Source organism: Amblyomma mixtum, chromosome 3, assembly GCF_055824585.1.
Source record: "Amblyomma mixtum isolate Tamu chromosome 3, ASM5582458v1, whole genome shotgun sequence".
In the NCBI taxonomy this organism is placed as follows: domain Eukaryota; kingdom Metazoa; phylum Arthropoda; class Arachnida; order Ixodida; family Ixodidae; genus Amblyomma; species Amblyomma mixtum.
In genome coordinates this window covers 359551640-359571634 of record NC_143014.1, presented here as the reverse complement: position 1 = coordinate 359571634, position 19995 = coordinate 359551640, and the positions used below count along the sequence as shown (strand labels likewise).

The 19995-nt window shown below is 47.3% G+C and overlaps 1 protein-coding gene and 1 pseudogene across 1 annotated transcript; both read left to right on the top strand.

Annotated features, from left to right (window-relative positions):
* The window catches only part of LOC149356498 (uncharacterized), a 53987-nt pseudogene that overhangs the window by 8685 nt on the left and 25307 nt on the right, over positions 1–19995 (top strand).
* On the top strand, positions 15058–15981 carry LOC149356500 (uncharacterized). The gene has a single exon (XM_089575365.1). It carries the CDS (start codon positions 15058–15060, stop codon positions 15979–15981), a length of 924 nt encoding a protein of 307 aa, XP_089431491.1.

The window sequence follows — 19995 nt, the reverse complement described above, 5'->3', positions numbered from 1 at the left end:
TCCTTTACACACACTCCTCTTTTGTCTGAGAAGCCATTCATTATTGTTCTCTAGACTTGCGCAAAAGTTTCCCTACTACCGGCTACATAGCCTTGAATTCTGTGTCACCAGTATTAGAGCCAACCAGCTAAGGCGGGTGGCCCACTCGGGAGAACTTTTTTTCTTGTGCGCAGGCCTTTTCGCAGTCGTTGGGACTACTGTCGGTCCCGAGCCAAAACACGACTGTGGAACCGGACATCCGGCACGCAGGCCATGGGTGCAGCAGCGGTGGTTCCCGTCGCGAGTACATTTTCAGCGACGGCATCGGGCGAATATCGCACGCCCTGCTGCGCAAGGTATGTGTATTATCGTCATTATCGCCAACCAAAGTAATAAACTCATTGTAAACTAAAGGCGCCAAAAAACCCACACACACAAGACAAGAGAACGGGACAGAGCGCCAATCACAACTAGTTTATTTTGCACACCACAGACACATATATACACAACGCCAGCGCCTGCGCAAAGAACAAAGAACAAAATTACGCATAAATGCGATAACGACTGCTCAAAAAACTTTCTTTCCGCTTGATAGAGAGATACGGAAGTTTCGCTAACACACGCACTGCCTTTTTTGCAGATATAAAACGCTTCAATCAGTTCTCTGGCTTCAATATTCTGCTTCTGGCAAGGATCCGCACGGATGAAAAGCATGGCTCACAAGAGCGTGACGGGCAGGATCAGATATGTTTCGGCAAATTTGTGGTTTTTTGGCGCCTTTAGCTCACAATGAATTACCAACTAGCCCAGCAAGAAGTTCTCTTAATAAACTTATATTCGAGCGTTAGCTCATAACTCTTCCCACTGTTATACGGCGGGTAGCGGTGAATTTGGCAGGTGCTATGGCTCTTCGGCGCAATTACCATGGCTCGACGAGCGAAATCGGCAACCTGCCAAAGCGTTGCGAGGCGAGTAGCAGCAGTGCATGGCTCTGAAAAATTCTTTGTTCTCACACCTCTGGAAATGCTCATACACTCGCTTTACACACCCGGTAACATTCCTGTGGCTTTTTTTTATTACCTACAAAAGCCCTTTTTTTCTGCCTCGCACCTTCCACAGCCATCTTGTCCGAACGAACTTCCTGAGAGTAACACTCCACCCAGAACTCTGCCGCCCGTACTATGCTTTGCTTCTTTTTAAGGCGGATGCCTTTAATGTCTCATCGTTGTAAGCAGGAGTTGTCGACAGAAAATGTCACGCTTTTCAATTGGTGGAAACGGTCGTGACATCACAGTGCGCGAATTTCAAACGGGGCCAATTGTACTTTGGCTAGTAACCATGCAACCAATTGAAGGGATCGTATAGTGATGCTCCAAGTAAGTGGGACTGAGCTTAGTTAATTCCTTAATTACCCAATTAGCCTAATTAGCTTTACTAGTCAGGCCATATACATAAATAAAATCGATTAAGAAATTGATCGAGCTTAGAAATCGAACCCCGGTCTTCGGCGTGAGAGACGAGCATGCTATCCACTCCGCCATGCCGCTCGATGGTTTGGAATGAGCAAAGGCGCGTCTAGTGAATACGGTGTCATCACTCACTCTCAGCCTCCTCGATTCTTTTCCGGCGAGGTTTAGGTGTCCACCGACAAATGAGAGACAGATACATTTCCTTTTCTCAAAAACCAATTTACCGACGAGCGAGGCGTATAACCGAAAGGGCGATGGCGTTCTATGGACTCCTTGGCAGCGTTGCGAGACGATGTCGCGTTCCACTCTTAGGGGCGAAGCTTAACATCTTAACCACACATCAGTGACCACACTTTAGGTCAAAAAAGTGCCCCCCTGAATTTTGTGAGACAGTTACTGCGTAATTTCCTTTCCTCAAATACAATTTTCGTTTTCTTCATTACGGCTCCTCTTTATCTACTTTCACTCCCACTTCCTGCCTTCCTCTACGGTGCGGTTCAGGTGTCCACCGAGATGACAGAGAATTACTGCGCCATTTCCTTTCCTCAAAAAGCGTTGCGTTCAAAGGGCAAGGCATCGCGCCGAACGGGTGGTGGCGTTCCGTGGACTCCCTGGCAGCGCTACAACGCGCTGTCGCGTTCCACTCCTAAAGGCGAAGCTTAAGCGTCATTAATTAGCAGTTAATTCGTATTCAGGCATTACTCAGTAATTAACCATTAATTAGTGATTTGTCATCACTTAGTAATTAGTACTCAATTATATGTGACGCCACCAGTGCCACAGAAATAGCGAAGGTGGTGCGGAAAACGCTTCCGCCTCTACCCACTTTAGACAGTCAAAGTGCCCCCTGAATTTTTTCTTGAGAGAGACCATCGGGGGTCTGTTGTGAGCAATGCATGTGTTATCAAAGTCCAAGTGCTGCCCGTCCATTGCTTACTCATGCACCGTGCACGTGGAAAGTTTGCATTCCTTGAATGCAGGAAGCTATGATGCATATGATAATGCTTTACAGCGGCAACTGTATACGAGACTTCTCTGGGGCAAGCATTGTCGCCGTCGGTGGCAACCCCTATGTCGTAACTAAAAACTCGCCTTCGGGCCGCTTAGAAAGTTAGAGACTGGGCGCTCTCGGCAGTGTGTCCTGTGTGGCTATGGTGACCTAGCGGATCTGGCCATTTTGACGCTAAGAGTAAGAAAGATGAGCGCCAGGCCAGAGGAAGGCTTGTACCGGTACTGAACTGGGGATCACTTAATCCCGTAGCTTCCGCATATCAAAAGGCCGTGGCTGTTTTTTCTGTGTTTGCATAAGGCGTGTACTGACCTAAGTATGTAGTCGTTCGCCGAAGGCTTAATTGTCCGCCCTAACGCAGGTCCATCACGCCCTGGAGCTAGAGGAAGGCGAGGAGCCGTGCGCCGTGCAAATCCGCTACGGCGGCTGCAAGGGAATGCTGCTGCTGGACCCGACGCTGAGCGGACGCCGTATCATCTTCCGCGAGAGCATGCGCAAATTCCACTCGGACCACTCCGACCTATACGTGCTGAAGACGAGCAAGCCCCGTACGTTGCCTTCATGCGCTACGACCATCGACAGAAAGGGCTTAGATAAGCAGCTGGTGCCGGAGGCACATAGTTCCGAATATACAACTCAAGAACGAAGCGGCTTTTCTCCGTCAAAGGACTCCCGTCCAGCCAATGGCGTCGGCCGACTCTGATGACTCAGTAAGCGTTACAGTGCAGGCAGCGGCGCGACAATGTAGGGAGGTGACTATCCCCGACCATAGAGGGAGTGGACAATCGCCTTTCATCTGCCACTTCCTGCCTTGTCATGCTAGCAGTGTCATGAGAATCGGCCTACGCGAGTTAAAACGACGCCACTTAAACTCCTTTGACGGGTAAAAGCTGCTTCATTTTTCATTTGTATGCGACTATAGTTGCGCTGTGTCCTAAAGGGCTTGTGCTGGGCTTCTTACGAGTATGTTAGCATAATTTTAAGCGATCTATACTTCGGGTTTTTTTTTCGGGCATACAATAAATTGTCATGCAGAGCATCCCACATTTGCTGCTTAAGTGTAATGCCGATTTGTTTTTTTTTTGCGTGGCCATGTAAAGTCATCGACCAAAGTTTACGGGAAGCAGGTTTGTAGACAAAATTTCCCTCGTGGTCAGACAAACCTATTAACTGAAAGGCCAGAAAATGGGAGGGGAATGCCTGCTCTACCCGGTGGAATGAATACCAAATGAATGAATAGCGACGCAAGATGGTGTAATTTTTTAACGCAAAAATTTGAGTGTACATTTACCTCTCAGTGAGGCGCTAACATCGATGATTTAATGCTTGAAACGGTGACAGTCATCCACTGTTCTGTACTTTTGTCCTAGCTACCGCAAGTAGGCAGAAGGCATAGTCATCGAGCCAGAGTATATTATGAAGCATGGAGGGGGGCGCCTTCCTTCTGCGTTGGACTTCGCTGATTTAACGTTGAGTATAATTCGTGGCATGCGTTGCATAAAGTAGAGGATTACTGCAAGATGGTCACATTTTGAGCTTGCAGCGCAGACAGTATCTACGGCTTCTCGCAGGCGTTCTTTACCTGAACCGACCTATGATCACCATCTTGGAGCAGAGTGGCATCAAGGCCAAGGTGTTCCTGACGCTGCAGAACAGAATTCTCGACTCCTTCATCGACAGTATGATGGATCCCCACGAGGACGCGCAGGTGAAAATTTTTCGTCCATGTTCGCAGCTTTTTGTGCCATGTGTGATGTCAGTGTTTGCAGTGTTCTGCATATAACTAAAGCCCATATACTACAGCCGATCCCATTTTAGTCTAATTACTGAAGCCCATGTACCACAGCCGATCTATTTTAGTCAAAATTTGAGAAAAGGTTCAGGATTTCGGCGCCCAGGTGCAACGACCTATGAAGCAGGACGGTGATTATGAGCATATGAGACGAAACTGGGCGCCTTATTAACTACGCAGGTTCTGTGCGCCTACTGCGCCACGCGTCTTCCGTACAAGGAGCTGGCTGGCGTGGGCATCGACTTGACAGTGGAGCCCTTCTTTCGGGCTCTGGTTCGCGCCGTCAACAAGAAAGTCCTCAGTGAGTGAAACGCTCGATCTTAACCGCTTTTGTTGGTTTCGTAGTCTGGGAAGAAGGCGCAGAGAGGCAGCATCCTGGCCCTGACTACGTATTTTGTTTATTAGTTACGCTCATTTTGCAGGACCTGGCAAAGTTATCGCAAATTTCCAATTGCTTCACGAGATGTTTCTTGTCGGTTTTGTGCGCATGGTTAGCGTAATCATAAGATTCTTGATATGAGGTGTATGTAACGGACAGTAGTTTAAATGCACCAGGTGAGTGATCATCCAAAACCTATCGCTTGGATTAGCCGAGCCTATTGCGGCAATAATTGTAGTTATGACACTTGGCGGCTAGTATAAACCTGCATTTCTAGAACACGATATTCAGTCCTGTGTGCCTTCAGTCAGTGAATAACATATTTCTGGCTCGTGGACGTGTCTTGTAATCGCCGACGAAGGCATATGGCGCCTAAAGGGCCGGCTTAGTATTCAGAAAGTTTTGGCAAAAATTAGTTAAAAATGGCCCATAAAAATCAATGTTTCCTGAGGGCCAACATCAGCTCGTAAGGCATCGAATGGCCCTCAGGAAGCATGCTGAAACTTGTCTACAACAATGCGTGAACGACGAACCGTTGACTATTCAAAACGGACAATGTATGCGCTTACGCAGAGGAGCTGAGGACCAAGGCTCGTATCCTGGTTCCTCCGAACTACGGGCGCACCATGTTCGGCGTGCTGGATGAGACCGGCACGCTCGAGTACGGACAGGTGTTCGTCCAGTACTCGAACGACATGCTGCGGTACAAGGTCAACGACCCGGCGACCATCCTCGAAGGTACCCCGTTAACCCGTGTTCGTGCTAGCAAGCATAGTGCAGCATAGTCTGGGTGCGTTTAGGCAGCAGCTTTCGTATTTTCTTCGAAAATCTCCACCATCGGAGGATCTAGTACGAATTCCTTCTGTTGAGCGATGGGAGGCCGTGCTGGTCAGGTCGGACCCGGGAATTCAAGCCTTGGCCACCGAGTGGGCCGCTCAGGTCACCGCCAGCCATGGCTTGGTGGCCATCTAGCGCGGACCGTCTGCATCTGCATTTTTGACGGAATAAATGTTTTCCAATCCAATCCATGGATGTGAACACAACTAGAAATGGTAGGGGCATAAAGTGCGAGTGTACAGGCTTTAAAAGCGTATACAAACGTGCTGCGTGTTCGCGGGTGGTGGTCTCAGAGATGTTGACTGTAGTAATCGGATCGAAACGTAAACTACTGCGGCGATGCTCCCAAGTTATTACAGTCCGTATTCGTGGACGCACGCGTAAATTTCTCGTGTGTTGGAAATTATCTCGTTTCGGCCTCGTCTGCGATATCCCCATCTAATCACCGCATTCTTATTTTTAAAGCCGAAGCTAGGACTTCACTAATGCTCAGTTGACCGAGAAATGTCGCGGATATATCTTGGGACACATCCGTGGTTTGTAACCACGGTTCGGGATCAATGCCTTTATGTTTACAGCATGGGATATGCAATAAAAGAATATAAATAGTGAGGTACCTGTTCGTTGTGCGCTGCTATACTCTCGATAATCTTGCTAAACCGTCGTCTGGAGCGGAAACAGTATGCAAAGAACCACCATTTTATATATGGTCTCGCGATGCACCGACTATTTTATTTCCGTTATATCGCACGGAGGAGCCGATAGGTTATCGCATGAGATTCACTTTCTTTTTTTCCTTTTTTCACCTAGGCCGCCGCGGTGGCTCAGTGGTTATGGTGCTCGACTGCTGACCCGAAAGACGCGGGTTCGATCCCGGTCGCGGCGGTTGAATTTCTATGGAGGAGAAATTCTAGAGGCCTGTGTACTGTGCGATGTCAGTGCACGTTAAAGAATCCCAGGAGGCAGAAATTTCCGGAGCCCTTCACTACGGCGTCTCTCATAGCCTCAGTTGCTTTGGGACGTTAAACCCCATAAACGATAACCATAACAACTATCTTTTTTCACCTGAATTTGCAGCCCCACTTGGCGTTAGTGTCACTGAGTTCTCCCATGCTCCGTGTGATGTGCAGGCGACGTGATCGTGACCAAGAACCCGTGCATGCACCCGGGGGACATCCGCAAGCTGAGGGCGGTGAATGTGCCGCAGCTGCATCACGTGCGCGACTGCATCGTCTTCCCTCAAAAGGGAGAGCGTCCACACCCCGACGAGATGGCCGGTACTACACAACCTTCTTGGCGCGCTCCATGTTGACATTGTGCTGCGCGGGGACGGATGGAACCGTCGCTTTCAACGTTTGTGACTGAGGGCTTACCTTAGTTCACATGCGCGTTAGGACTACGCTCTGCCAAGGCCAGAATCCTGTGGTCTTGCCTTCAGAAGACACCCGGGTACCTTCGTCGACGCTTAGAACTCGAGACCCATAGAACGCCTACTGGCGTAATGAGGGATAAATCCCTCGCTTTCACCTTTCGTAACTGCAAATTTCTAGCATTGGGCAAAGATTCAGGAATTGTTCCAGACCCTGCGTGACTTGTGTAAGGAGGCACAGCGCTTGTCAATCGCTGTCAAAAGAAAGTAACCGTGCTTTGCCTGAACCTGCATGCCGTTAGTGCTGGCACAGCACGAAAAAAATTCACTGCGAGGATGCATGATCTGGAGCGCAAAATATTTCGTAGTTTGGGCTTTAGGAGTTTGAGTGATTCCTCTAGTCGTAGAGGCCCATTCACCATAACTGCTTTCACAGACGTCCGCAGACAACTTGTTTCTAATGGTCCCTAATGTGGACTCCACCTGCGCTCAGGGTCTGACCTGGACGGCGACGAGTACTCAGTGCTATGGTACGAGGACCTCATCTTCAAGAGAAACTGCAACCCCATGCATTACTACAGCGACCCGCCCAAGGAACGAAAGGCGCCCATTGGGGTGAGCAATATCGCTGATTACTCCTCTTAGTCTTGCTAGATCTCAGTGTGGGTATGGGGAGGGCGTGTTATACCCCTGTCACACTAGCAAATTGAATGTCATTCGAATCGAATGACATTAGCACCTAATGTCATTAAACGACTGCTACACGGGAACATGTAATGTCATTAGGTTCGAATGACATTCGCCATCGAGTAAGTTAGGGGAACTCATTAGCATTCGATCTCGAACCGAATGCGTATTCTGGACACCAGATACGCAGCAGGAACAAGCGACGCGAAAAATATAGCGTGCACACTGCCAAACTTAGAAAGTGCATTTATTTAGTTCTGCTAAAAAAGTTAATGTTTGTGCTAGTCTGTTCACACTGGAGGCTGTCGTGGATAGCTGTTACTCTCGGTCTCAGCAGCCTACCGCAGCGGCCGAACGTGAAGCAGCGTCTTTCCCGCGACCGTCGGTCATTTTGGGATGCGTGATTCTTGTTGGTTGGCGTGCCATGCTCGTTAAGCTCGAAGGTTTACTTAAAGACGTAACTGAGCAGTTCACCTTTAGGAAGTCATTTCCAAGCTCCGCGCGTGTCCGCGCGCCGCCATGTCAGCCATTTTGTTTGTTTACATTTATCGGATTTGTGGTTGATTTTGTACTTGGCTTGGCTTTTGATGGCTAAAGGGGTGCAGAATGGCCGCAAATAATATTTTAAGCTTATATTACGGCACACAAATGTTCTCACCCGCTTTTGAAACACTTCACAACAATTTCAAACATATTTTAAGCGCGCTGATGTCGTTCAGTTGGACTTTTTTTTTCAGTGATCGTCGATGCCATCATTTTCGAATGACATTATTTTTTCCCGTGTAGCACCGAAAGAGAACGAATGACATTAGGTTCGAATGACATAAAATTTGCTAGTGTGACAGGGGTATTAATTTTGGTGGGGTATTTTAGGCGTTATTGGGCCAGTTGCACCAACTGGAGTAGTCCCTACGACGAGATAATAAATTTTTCAGCAAATTCAGCGGTGGGATACGGCGAAGCCTGGATTGTCACTGACTGATAACAAATGAGGCTTAATGAGGCCCTAATATATTGCAAGCGTCCTTTTAGTATGAAACGAGGCAGTACAATTCCGTTTTAGAATAGGCTGCATCACTGACAAACCTATTGTCTACTTTTCCGAAGTTTTACTTGCTTGTAGAAAGCATAAATAAAAGGACACCTGGCTGCTCATTTGGAACTCGCGAGAGGCAGCGCTCTTTGCTCAATTGTGACTTTACCTTGCAAGCCTGGCTTCGTTTTGGCCATGTTAGGTTGAGAGCGGTGGCTGAACCATTGGACAATATCCGTAGATAAGTGAACATAAACAAAACGATCCGAGCAGATGGTCGTTCACAATGAAAACCATCCGTTACTTGCTTATAAACACGGAATACCCGCAGTACTGAACTGTGGGAAATACCTCGAGCACGTACTAACTATGGTTACCAGATGCTACGTAATATTGCCACGCGCCTAACGCGCCGCGCGGCCTCCGCGCTGAATCGAAGACGACGACGAAGCGGCGGTGGACTCTCGCGGCGCGCTTGTTCTCTTTGGTGTCGTGGAAGCTGGCTCTATAATTAAAAGAAGGCTCCCAGTCTTGGGTTCTTGCCGACGCCTACCTTCGCGGCTCCTCTGGTCGTGACAATATGCTCCCGTCGCTCTAAACAAACGAGTTGCTTCATAGCCACAATACTGTTTTTTTTTGTAAATGTATCATAGCCATAATAATTGCACTTTCTACCTTTTTCTGCTTTGCATCGTACATTGTATACTTCATTAAACACTCTCCTAATCTTGTAATTGTCTTTGCTTATCTCTTGATTTTGTACCAGATCCTCCCATGTCTGATGCGTTGTGTTTGTACTCTAGTTTTGTTTCCAATGCCATGTTTTTGGGACCGTGAACCCCGTCAAGCCCCGTTAGGCTTTCTGTTCATGGTCCTCAGCGTCTGTAATGTTGATGTTGGAATACAATAATGATGATGATGATGAAACTTGTCTGAGCTCCTGTGAGCTGTCAATGATGGCGCCCCGAAAGCGTACAGCATGGCTTACCCTTTTAAGCACCCTCTTCTCTCAGAAAACAAGATTGTCTTAAAACACAAGTAACGCATTGCCGCGGCTGTGTTGCGAAGTTGAGTGCGAGGAGACGGCTGCTAAAAGTCGGCAATTCCCTCCCGCTCCAGAGTAGAGTCAGCAACGCTGGTCTAGAAGCGAACCGCTCGCGCTAGTTCCCTCAAGAGTGCCACCAAAGGTTTCGCACACGTGTAAAGACCCTGATCTCTAGTTTTTTTGAAGGATGTAAAGGGACGGTGTGAAAAATTCTGTTTATCATCCGTCTGACGAGAGGACTTCCCTTCTTATACGGCGACGACAGGTCCAGGACATGGTGGACTTCTTCTGCCAGTACATCAAGGGCGACAATATCGGCCTCATCGCCAACGCGCACCTCGTCTGGGCCGATATGCTGGACGCTGGCATCAACTCGCGCCGCTGCCGTGATTTGGCGCGTAAGTGCGCCGTCAACCTGGACTTCGCCAAGTGTGGCGACCTGAAGGGCTTCCAGAACTCCGAGAAGCCACCCATGTACTCGGACTTCATGGAGAAGCTCGACACAAAGAACACCAACTGCTCGCGCAAGGTGCTCGGGCAGCTCTACCGGAACTGCAAAAAGGTATGCTCCCGCGCTTGCCGAGTTGTGGTTCAGACGGCTGCCCTTACTCTGATGACTAAGCCTACAGAAATAGTTGAACCGCGTTATAACGACGCTGATTTGACCCGGCAATCACTTCCTTATAACCCGTCTTGACAACTTCCAAGGGGAATCATCGCTTTTCGTGATATCCATTATTTTAATATAAACCGTTTCGCTATAACGAGGTTCGACTATATGCAGGATATGATGTGTGAGACGATAGTGCTGTTCATAACGCACATGTCTCGACCGCAACTCGTGTTTGCTCCGGGTCTCTGTTGTTTGGCGCTGTCTTTACTACCCCAATTGCGCACTCAGGTTTTAGATCTCGCGAACGGCCACCTCTGCGACTTTTCCAAGATGCTTAGGTTCCATACGTGGAAATGAGCGACAGGACTGCTGAAAGAGCCGCTTTTTCCTTCAAGGTTGGCATCTACAAGATCCCTGTTTGAAAACGCTCGAGCAGCATTGCGGCAACCGTTAGTTCAGGGCCATCTGAGCTCTTGCACGAACTTGTCGGTTGAATTTGATGCTAGTTTATTGCATAGTTATAACTTATAAGCCCCGTGAAGCTTCTGACGTGAATATAATATGCCAGCGTGGCTTAACACATGTTGATCATCGCATAAACAAGTACGTCTTGAGCGTAATTGGTTGGAGCCGTACTTCTTACGTGATAATTAGCAATATATCTATGAAGGTCTGAACTGAATAGATTGCGGCATGAAATTTTTATGAACCACGTAGCACATACCATGCCCGAGATTGTACTCCATGGCTGCTTCTGGCGATGTACCATCTTGTTCATTTGCATGGGCGAATAGAACCATAGCGTTAGTCTGAATTCAAGAAGCTCAAAAAGCTCTGCGTTACCCCTCCGTGGAACTGCGGCAGCCTGTTTGGGGTTTTCGTTTTGGGAATCACTGTCAAACTGCCAACTATCAGCATGGGTCTAAAGAGGTCTTATACGACATGTCAATTTTGCTGGATAGGACAGTTTGGACTTCTTTAACCTGCCCTCACTTGCTCTCTACCGACTACCTTTGAATATCAGCACGGGGAAAATTTGATTTGTCGAGTCTGGCAGTAGCTCTCAAGACACCCCTGCTGAAAAAATCTATGGCTACGATCTATGATCTTGGCAGTATTTCTATGACAAATCATAAAATTGTACGACAACTCATTCAAGATGAATGATATATCATACTGAATATATGACTTATGACGGAACTTCTATGATGTACGACTCAAATGTATGATATGTCATAGAGTAAGACACGATATCATTGCAGAATCTACGACTTATGACGAAGCTTCTATGATTTACGACTCAGATCGCATCATATATCATACAGTCAGAAACGATATCGTTGCAGAATGTATGACTTATGATGAAGCTTGTATGATGTACGACTCAGATTGCTACCAGTCATAAAATCAGACACGATACTTGTGAGCGACATCATAGAGTTTAATGATGTATGATGTGAAGCTGGTGCGACAAGTAAATATGAAGCAGTGTGGGGTGGGTGACATGAATATTGTTGCAAAGGTTATGACACATCGCAAAGGTCAGTTAATTAAGACAAGAATCATGCAAGTAAACTAGTAACTGTCTCTGAACCAAACTGTTTATACCATCATGATGCCTTTTTAACCAACATGAAACTTGGCCGGGTTTCAGCAGACCAACGATTGGTGTGCTGAATGAAAAACAACATGCACAAGGTGCGGCTTTCATTTTATATGTGCAATGCCAGGCCATGACAACTGTGAATGTGGTGCTTAATTAAGCACCACATATGGTTACATCATGCCTCTGTTATTGTAGCCACATCGTCTGTCATTAATGTTAAGTGAGTGCAGAACCAAATACTTCAGAAACACAAATAATAAGTGAACCTTTCAGATTTAATCATTTAAAAGCAGTCGCAATAACGGCAGTTGGAGAAAACAAATATATACAGCAAGCACTCAGCCAGATATCAACAGACAGAATAGAAGGTACCGTACAATATTCTTCCATTTCAGCATCTCAAAAAAGTTTCAAATCAGTCACACCAAATCAAACAGGGCAGATAGCATGTTGTCACAGCTGCAGATGCAAAAGGCACAAAACAGAAGCTTCTTCAGTATTGTATATGTACAATGTATGCCTCCGTTTCAGGGTCACACAATATGAACACGAATTCTTTCAAGCATGCAATGCTGTCTTAATCAAGTTGGCCAATGTGCACATGTCACAGGAGTTATCTAGTAGTTAGAGCATCCACCTCATAAGCAGGAGGTACATGGTTCAGTCCTCAAAGCCGCCAGGTGCCCATTCACAAGAATGTATAAGCCCAATTACGGCACTCTTTGGCAGACATTTTTGCGTCATGAAAATAATCATCATCAAAGTGTAAGTGGCCAAAGTTGCAAAGTTATACTGAAGAGCCACTGCATAACAACCACATTGATACATAGCGTCTTTCCAAACTTAACTAAGCAGCCACGCTGGCAGCCAGAACAGGCTCGCAGCTGAGGGCAGTGCTGTAGTCTGCAACGCTAGCCCCTGCTCCTCTGCTGAGAGTGCAAAGTGGCTGATGTAAGCTGCATATGCACACCCTCACTCTTGTTCCTTAGATGATAAGTAGTTGAGTTAAATGAGTTGAGTTGTTTGGTGCTACAGGTGGAATTAGCCTTGCTTATTCTGCCAGCATTTGCTCCACCATAGTGTCACTTATATGTTAATAATGTCCTAAGACTGGTCAAATCTGCCCCACTATATACACAGACACTTATAACAGAACATGGGCCACTCCCACTGCCACCATCTATGCACACATTCAGTAACAACACAACAGTATCCAATCCAGATGTCACAGTAGAGCATAGTCCAATGCAGAGTCACCATCCATGCACACATTCACTCACAGAATAACATACACCACTCCAGAAGGCACTATCTACACACACATTAAATCACAGAAGGCAATAGACCGTCCCTGCTGTCACCATTTAGAGTGAAGATCAGTGTCCTGCAGGAATGTTAAAAGAAGGCGTCAACCCCTCTTCTGCATGTCTGGTTTCCACTAGGGTGGAGAATGTCCTGAACTGTACTGTGAAGGGCTCCTGTGCTCTTGAAGGAAGCCAACATCACAGACCTTTCCGCGTTGTACTCTGGGCCGTACATAATATAATGTTATATATCCCTGCACACACCACATATTGAACATAGCAGAGACGATGCCATGCCCGTCTTAAGCATCCAAGCAGGAATATGAGCAGAGCCCGTTCGAATTCAATGTAGTAGAGTGGCCTGGGATATTCTCAGACCCTTGGTCACACATGGCTTGTGAGGCGACTCCACAGGGTACTGAAAAAATCTAGCACCTTTTTTTTGAAGAAGGGTTTTGCATCTGGAGGGTCTTTTTTTGATGAATTTCTTGACAGAGCTTTATGGGCGACACTGTCTGCCACCTCACTGCCTCTGACTCCTATGTGAGAGGGCACCCATTGGAAATATAGAGTAAAGCCTCTGTTGTGCAGATTCTCTACCAAGCGTAGAGAGCTTATAGACAAGGTGTCAGTAGGGAACCTACGCTCTAACCTCTGAAGGGCAGACTTTGAATCAGTTAGGATGGCAACAGGTTGAGCCGGACAGGACCCTAACTTCCGTAAAGCCGCCTCAATAGCAACAGTTTCGGACGTTGTGGAGGATACGACTGAAGAAATGAGCACAGACCACTTACAGGCCAAAGAAGGATTGTAAAAAGCCGCTGCGCTAGCTTGTTTGACCTTGTCCACAGAACCATCCGTGAAAATTTGAAGATGGCAGACATACTTTTTTTCTAAATGTTCAAGTACGGGCAAACGCGTTGCTGCCAAAGGAGAGCTGCACTTTGCGCTCACATGGGGAATTGTGACCTTAAAGTCGAGGCACGGAAAAGACCACGGTGGTTTCAACAGTTTCCTTTGCCTTGGAACATTAAGGCCTAAAGAACTAAGAGTATTAAGTGCCAAGTAGGCCTTCGACTCATATCTGTTGCAGAGCGGCTGGAGAAGGGATTGCCAAGCTACCATCTCTCCTAGGCGGCTAAGATGCAGTAGTAGTCTCTGTGAAGCGACAAGGTTAAGTGGTTTCGATAGTGACTCATGAAGGACTGCCTTGTTCGAAGCCACCTGAGGAACTCCAATGGCTCTTCTTAGGCCCTTTCTACGAGACGTTCAAGCTGTGAGGCCGAGGGGGAAATTAAAGGTAATTGATACATTATGCGACTGACCACCAGCGCTTCATGAAGTTTGACCACTGAAGAAGGATGGTTTCCCCATTGCTCACTAGCAATTCTACGGAGCACATTGAGAAGCGAAGTTAGAGATGAGACAATCGCATCGACAGCTTTTTGCCACTGTAGATGGCAGTCAATAATGACGCCCAAAAAACGCGTGTTATTTAATTGACGGATGCAAGAGTGACCAAGGTCTATCCGCAACCGCGCTTGACGTCTTCCTACACCCGGAAACAGAATAAAGCCGGATTCTTCCACTGGAAGAGACAATCCCACACCTTGAAGGCAAGCTTGCACCGAAAGTGGAGCCTGTCGAGCTATCAGGGCTAATCGTTTGTGTTGGTAGCCAGTGTAGTGTTTGTAATCGGTATCTAGCCGAATGTTAGCACTCTGTTGGCCACTATGGGATAATAAAACATGGCGGCTTAAGTAGCAGGCGCGCTTTATCAATCTCGCCCAATCTCATCAATCGGACCTCATCACAGTCTCCTGGAACACTAAGATGGTGTCAGAAGTGCTCTTTTATCTCATGTGAGTACCACTACAGCAAGAGTCAGTCCGTCCAATCACCCATCAGCAGCAAGCGGCTACCGCAATCGTAGCCATGGCACATGTGCTCCCTGCTTTCCCGAGTTTTCACCTTCGCGCTACCGACGACAACAATATTGGTCCAGAATGGACGAAGTGGATAGAAAGGTTCGAAAACTTTCTTTTAGCTTGCGATATCTCGGCAGATGCACGCAAGAAGGCGCTCCTCCTGCACTACGTCGGTGAAGAAGTCTACGACATATATCGCTCGTTCCCCGACAGTGCTGCGCAAGGTGCAACGGCTACAAGCATGACCCAAACTATGCAGAGTACATCGACACCGAAATACGATGCCGCTCAAGCGAAACTGAATGCATTTTTTGCGCCGCGAGTGAACTCAACATTTGCTGTCTACGCGCGCCTCCGGCAGCTTTCTCGCCACTGTAACTTCGAAAACGTCGACTCTGAAGTCAAGAACCAAATCATTCTCGCCACAACGTCGTCTCGCCTTCGAAAGTATGCCATGCTGCATTCCCTCACGTTACCGGACTTACTTAAGCAAGGAAGAATGCTCGAGGATGTCGAACGGGATGTGTCCGAAATCAAAAAGCACGTTGATAACAACGCGGCGGTGTTCACAGTGCACAAGGAAGGACACCACCGTGGCCAACACCAAAGAAATGAACGACAGATGCCACGGCAGGCCTACACACCGCAGCGACCTCGTGTCTCGTCAGCAGATTGTCGCAACTGTGGCGGCAAGTGGCCTCACCAAGGCGGTCGATCCAGTTGTGCTGCATGGGGCAAGACTTGCAAGGCATGTAACAAGGTTGGTCATTTTGCACGGTTCTGTCGCTCAACCAGGAGAACAGTACATGCAGTGGACTATGACAATGACTCAAACACACAGCCTGCAGTAAGAAGAGTTCAAGTACTAGACAGCCTGCAGCCACCTGTGACACCAGTCCAAGCAGTGACGAGTACGTTTTTGTTGCCATGACTTGCCCTCAAGCAAGTTCATCTCCAAAGGCATCATCAGTTGGAACTGTCAACAATGTGCCAGTCACTTTCATAATCGACACAGGTGCTACAGTGTCAATTGTTGGTGAAAATGACTTCAAGAGCTGTCGCCTAAATGTGAATCTCCAAGAAACATCCATCAGAGTGTTCCCATACAAATCAAAGTCTCTACTTCAACTTTTGGGCAAAGTCTCTGTTACAATGCGATACAAAGATAAGTGCATTGAAGACGACATTTTTGTCATTCCAGGAAACTGTGCATCACTCTTAAGCTTCACAGCAGCAACCAACCTGGGGCTTGTCCAGATCACGTACCAAGTTTCTGACAATCCAGGTGATAAGTCAATCGTGGAAGCATTCCCCAAATTGTTCAGTGGAGTTGGAAAACTCAAAAATCAGCACATCCACCTTTTTGTGAATGACACAGTCCCACCTGTTGCACAACCACACAGGCGTATTCCGTTTGCCTTACGTGATGCCACACAAAAAGAACTTAAACGCCTCCTGTGTCAGAAGACATCATAGAGCCAGCCATCGGACCTACACCATGGGTGTCCCCTGTGGTTATTGTGCCGAAACCACATCAGCCTGACGAAATTCGAATCTGCATTGACATGCGTGTTGTGAACAGTGCCATTCAACGTGAACGACATTTGTGTCCGACAGTGGATGACATCATTGTTGCCTTGAATGGAGCAACAGTATTCTCCAACCTTGACCTGAAGAATGGATATCATCAGTTGGAACTTGACACTTCTTCAAGGCAGCTCACAACTTTCTCAACACATGTTGGCTTGTTTCGCTACAAACGTCTCAACTTTGGCATCAGCAGTGCGGCTGAAATCTTTCAAAACACCATCCGCCAAGTGCTCAATGGCATCCCCAATGTCCTGAATGTTAGTGACGACATCCTTGTTTTTGGACAAACAAAACCAGAGCATGACGCCTCATTGAAAGCAGTTCTGCAGCGACTCCAAGAAGCTGGACTGACACTCAACGAGAAAAAGTGTCACTTTCATCAACGAGAACTGAACTTCTTTGGACTTATTTTCTCAGCTGACGGCGTTCGTCCTGATCTTAAGAAGATAGCAGCCTTCCTACAAATCAAAACACCAGAGTCACCGCAAGAAGTGAAGAGCCTGCTAGGCATGATCAACTATTCAGGCAGATTCCTGAGAAATCTAGCCGATCTCACACAGCCATTACGTGAACTGACATTGAAGAATGTTGCATGGGAGTGGACAGAACGACAGCAGAATGCTTTTGAGAGCTTAAAACAAGCCATGTCAGATGCATCCACCCTTGCTTACTTTGACCCATCCAAGCCGACAGAACTGGTAGTAGATGCAAGTCCACATGGACTGGGTGCACAACGTGTCGGTGAACACATTGCAGTGATAGCCTATGCAAGTAGAGCGCTCACACCTGTTGAAAGCCGCTACTCCCAAATAGAACGTGAAATGCTTGCAGCTGTATGGGCAATGGAACACTTTCGCCTTTATCTTTGTGGAATTCACTTTCTTTTGCTGACTGATCACAAGCCTTTAGTGAGCATACTGGGAAACCCAAGATGATCACCATCTGCCCGCATTGAGCGCCTCGCTCTATGCATTCAACAGTACAAGTTTGATGTACAGCACACCGCGGGAAGTAGCAACCCTTCCGATTACCTTTCCAGGCATCCGCTTCCTGAGATGAAAATACATGCCCGCATCGACAAAGTACCCAACGAGTATGTTAACTTCATCCAGTGCCACAGCATCCCAAATGCCTTCTCAGTTCAAGAAGTGGCTGAAGCAACTAAAGCAGACCGGCAGCTACAATTACTTGTCAGTGCTATCCAGCACCTGACACCTAGCAGCTGGGTCTCAGTTGAGCTGAAGCCATTTGCATCCATAAAGAATGAACTAACAACAACACCTGAGGGCATCATCCTTCGAGGAACGCGCCTAATTCTTCCCACTAGCCTGCAGAAGCAAGCAGTGCTGCTCGCCCACAAGGGTCATCAAGGGATCGTCAAAACAAAACAGATGCTGAGAGGAAAAGTTTGGTTTCCAGGCATGGATAAACTAGTGCACACTTTGATCAAAAGCTGCCTACCATGTCAAGCAGTCGTTCCCCAAGCAAAGCAAGAACCACTTGCCATCACTGAACCACCCAATGGTCCCTGGGAGGAAGTTTCGGTTGACTTTTGTGGTCCGTTCCCAGATGGAAAGTACGCTATGGTGGTAATAGATGACTTCTCGCGATACCCAGTAGTACAAGTCACACATTCCACAAGTGCGAACAATGTGCTCCCCTTGCTGCGACGAGTGTTTTGCCAGTTTGGAATCCCTGCGCAAGTAAAAACTGACAATGGACCACCATTACAAGGCAGAGAGTTTGCTGCACTCTCGAAAGAGTTAGGATTTCGACATCATCGGATCACACCTTTGTGGCCTCAAGCTAATGGTGAAGCAGAACGGTTCATGAGAACATTGAAAAAGCATGTTCACACAAGTCAGCTTGAGAACACAGATTGGAAAGTAGAGCTTAACACTTTCCTGATGTCATATAAATCTTCCAAACACCTTACAACAGGCAGATCACCATATGAACTGCTGTTTGGCAGACCAATGAGGAATCTTCTGCCGTGTTACACTGAAGCTCCTTCGCACAATGAAGATTTAACAAGGTTGAAAGCAACCGTGCTCGAGAAAAAGGCATACAACAAACATCATGCTGACGCACGAAGACATACTCAACCACATCGCTTTTGTATCAGCCAACGAGTCTTGTGCAAGCAAGAGAGACGCGACAAGTTCACTCCATACTATGATCCAGACCCTTATACCATTGTAAGCATTCATGGATCACAAATCAAGGCATCGAGAGGAAACAGAGTACTAATAACGCGCAACTCAAGTTTTTTCAAAGATATCTCTGGCCTCAAACAAGCATCAGCCACAACACCGCTCCACTGCGATGACATCATGTATCCACCACCTGTAGTGAACCAGCCTGCACCTCCTATATTGCACCCGCCTACATCACCTGCATTGCACCAGAGTTCTCCAACACGGCACTATCCACAGAGAAACAGAAGACCTCCACGTCACTTTGAGACTTGACTTTGTGACTGTTTGCCAGTGAGAGACCTCTCTACAGTGAACTGTGACAGTGTGTGCACATCTATTTAACTTTCCCCAAGGAGGGTAGTGTAGTGTTTGTAATCGGTATCTAGCCGAATGTTAGCACTCTGTTGGCCACTATGGGAGAATAAAACATGGCGGCTTAAGTAACAGGCGCGCTTTATCAATCGCGCCCAATCTCATCAATCGGACCTCATCACAGTCTCTGGGAACACTAAGGCCAGTAACCCAAATACAAATGTCGTCAGCATATATTGACATACACACATGCGTGCAATTGTTTTTCAACGAATCGGAAGGCCAGCCATTATGACGTTAAAGAGCGTGGGGTAAAGAACATTTCCTTGAGGCACACCTCGTGATAGAACCCTTTCGGTGCTTATGGTACTCCCTAACCGTACACGAACCACACGATCACTGATAAACGAGTAAATGAACCTTAACATATGGCCCTGTATGCCCATGCCTTGCAAACTGTTCAGAATTGAGCTATGACAGACCTTGCCTCGTATCGCCCCGTGTCATTGACCTCCTGTGTAGCTAAGTTGATGGAGAAGCTGGCAAATAAATGCTTATTGTGGTGGCTTGAGGACAGCATAGCACTGCCATCATCTATGACAGGATTCCGCCGAGGTCTTGGTGCCCAAGACAGCGTCTTAGACTTACTGACTCACATTGAACACCAGAGAGCTTTCGGCCTTTCCACCTTAGCCATGTTTCTTGACGTTGCAAAAGCTTACGACAACATAGATGATAAGTAAGCGGGTAGCATATGTTCAGCGCTATTGTGCACTTGGGAGCAGTTGCCAGCTGCAAGCCTGCTCTGGCTGACGGTATGGCTGCTCAGTTGCCTTTGTGCGAAA

What these genes read in the sequence shown, in the direction of transcription:
- LOC149356500 (XM_089575365.1), top strand. Translation starts at nt 15,058, where the DNA reads ATGGCACATGTGCTCCCTGCTTTCCCGAGTTTTCACCTTCGCGCTACC.